Source organism: Loa loa (assembly GCF_000183805.2).
Source record: "Loa loa unplaced genomic scaffold supercont3.383, whole genome shotgun sequence".
Classification (NCBI taxonomy): Eukaryota; Metazoa; Nematoda; class Chromadorea; order Rhabditida; family Onchocercidae; genus Loa; species Loa loa.
Genome location: NW_018108563.1, coordinates 34,450 through 37,507, shown reverse-complemented (window position 1 = coordinate 37,507; position 3,058 = coordinate 34,450). Strand labels below are relative to the sequence as shown.

At 22.7% G+C, this 3,058-nt stretch overlaps 1 protein-coding gene across 1 annotated transcript; it reads right to left on the bottom strand.

The window, feature by feature from the left end:
- Positions 1 to 681: 681 nt before the first annotated feature.
- Positions 682 to 2,609, bottom strand: LOAG_14072 (hypothetical protein; the record flags this gene model as incomplete). The annotated part of the gene is made up of 4 exons (XM_003149574.1): positions 682 to 698; positions 1,299 to 1,594; positions 2,375 to 2,455; positions 2,575 to 2,609. The coding sequence occupies 4 exons, from the start codon at positions 2,607 to 2,609 to the stop codon at positions 682 to 684; spliced, it is 429 nt and encodes a 142-aa protein (XP_003149622.1).
- Positions 2,610 to 3,058: the final 449 nt, after the last annotated feature.

Sequence of the window (3,058 nt, the reverse complement as noted above, 5' to 3'; positions counted from 1 at the left end):
TCATCATCATTGTCACAAACACCATCATCAGCAAATATCATGACAGGAATAATTATGCCTATTTTATTAATAACAATTAAATCTAAATAAATTTTCCGCTAAAATATACTAATTTACATCTTTCTTGCTTTTCTTTCAAAAAAGATTGAGAAGTATTGCTTGAAATGAAAATATTTTGATGAATGAATTTTAAAAATACAAAAATTAGTTTTCAAATATTTCCTTTAGATTTTATAAAATATATATGTAAATGGATTGTATGAATATCAGCTGCATATTACATATGCTAATTAAGAATTAATATGTCATTATCATCATAGCTCAGCTTCACTAAGGAAGATTTGCGATGGACTCTATCCATACTTGCTACAAACTCTTCAAGTGTGTGCTTATCTTTCCGCCTTACGGAAAGTGTAGAATGTCCGGAACTGCCCTCAATCATTAAGTATAGAATGTCCGGAACTGCCCTCACTCATTAAGCATTGAGTGTCGGAATTGTCCTCAATCATTATGTATAGAGTGTCTGGAACTGTCCTCACTTTTTACTCCTAAAGTTTATTTATTAACGTCTAGCGATTTAACACGATGTTAGGAGTAAAATCCACAGAAGATAGGTTTTGTTAGAGGATTCTTTGGATGACTTTATAGGATTAAATGAATTCCATCTGCTCATCTATTGAGTTAGAGTTGTCCTTCACCTAAAATGGTTGACAGAAACCTAGCAAATCCATTCTTCCCTTTGGAGATATTTTATCTGACCCAACAATTGAAACCTATCTGACATGGGAAACTCTTATCGGAAGCACCTGTCAACATTAGCATAATTCGATTTACGGCAATGCAAACTTCTGTTCCATGATAAGAGCTCAGAGTATAATTACATCTTATATTAATTACATGTTAATTATTATTACCAATAATTTTTTTTTTGAAAACTTCTATCAAATATATAATATACTTTAGTTTAAAATTAATTATAATTTTCAAACAAATCTCTTATTTTAATGTTAATTTAAGTTAAATAATTGAAAAAATTTTAAATACAAAAACAAAATTTATGAATTAATTAAAAATTAATTAGAATAAAATTAAAATTAATTAAAATTAATTTTATAAAATGATTTTTTTAAACATACCTAATGCCATTCCTAATGATACAAATTCATTTTTAGGCAAATTTCTTGCATAATCAGTATCATAAAGTATCCATTCGAAATACATAAAATGTAACATGAAATAGATGAAAAGCCACCAAAAACTAATACGTAGTGTAAAAAATATAAATTTTCGCCAATTACGTATTTTATTTCGTCGTTGTCGCATTTGTCGTTCAAATTCCGGATAAATGACAACTAATGTTGTCATATATGGTGGATAAAATGCATAAAAAAGCATACGAATGTAACATTTAAAAATTGTATTATCTTCAGGACGTATTGCACCATTTTGTATTTCCAAATTATATGATATATATGAAAGTAATGTATAGCATAGAAAAATAACAACAAATATAGGATTTGTTGTTAAATGATAGGAATAAAGTAAGGTTAAATAAAGGAATGGCATTGAACATAACCATATAATAAGTTGATACCTGTAATTAATTAAAGAAAAAAAATAGCAATAATTTAAATTAACATATAATATTCATTTCAAATTATTTCATTATTTTCTTTAATAATTAAAAAAGTTTAATTAAAATAAAAATTATGATTTAATGATGGTTAATTTTTTTCTTTTTTTTTGGTCAAATTAAAATTATATTTGCAGAAAAAATTACAATTGAAATTAAAACTGAAAAAATAGAAATTTGATTTTTTTTTAAAATTTATTTATAGCAAAAAGTTTTTTTTGTAGTTTTTTTTTCTTTTTTTATTTAAGGCTGTTGTATTCATTTAATTTGAGTTAATTTTTTTTTTCGTTTTCAAGAAAATAATATATTATCTAATGAATAAGAAAGTATTTGTTTATCGATTAGATAAAACTCTTTATTCTAAACTTAAATCAATAAATTATTTAATCCTTTAATCTGTTATTATTTAAATCAATAACTCATTTAATGTTCAAATCAAGGTTTAAATCAATAAGTCATTTGTTGCTTTAATCTATTGTTATTTAAATCAACAATTCATTTAATGCTTTAATCTAGCTTTAAATCAATAGCTTATTCAGCACATTAGTCTAGGTTCAAATCAATGACGCTTTAATGGCTCAGTCTAGCTTTAAAATTAATAATATATTTAGCATTTTAGTGCAAAATAACATTTAAAATATTTCCGTTTGCTAATTGCGGAAAAAATCAAAAATTATATTTACAGGTAAAATTGTAAAATTTGGTTAAAATATTAGAGAAAAAAAAAAGAGATAAACATACCGGAAATGATAAGCAAGAAGAAAGATAACAGTTCCCGCAATGATTGATAAAAGGACAAGTAATTTACTAAATAGGAAACAACTATAAATGATTGAATAAATTATTGTAATATATTGTAAAATTTCATCGGAAACAAAATGTCCACCAATATTGAAAATAATTGAATGTATAGCAAAAAATGGTAAAAGCATAAGACCAACAGGTGACCATGTCCGCCATTCCCAATTTGATTCATCCTTTAATTATTCTTATCATATCATTTAAATAATATCTATGCTAAAATTCGATTAAAAATTGTTAATTTAAGTTTAGCGAATTATTCAACTTCACTTATTTCTGTGTTAAATTTAATTAATCAATTGTTGCTTTAGTTTAATTAGACATTAATTTAAATCTTTTAATTCGTTTCTTTTTTTTTCGCCGATTATTAAACAAATAATGAGATAATGTTTAGCTTGTTATAATAATAATAATAGTAGTAATAATAATAGTAATAGTAATAATAATAATAATAATAATAATAATAATAATAATAATAATAATAATAATAATAATAATAATAATAATAATAATAATAATAATAATAATAATAATAATAATAATAATAATAATAATAATAATAATAATAATAATAATAATAATAATAATAATAATAATAATAATAATAATAATAATAATAATAAT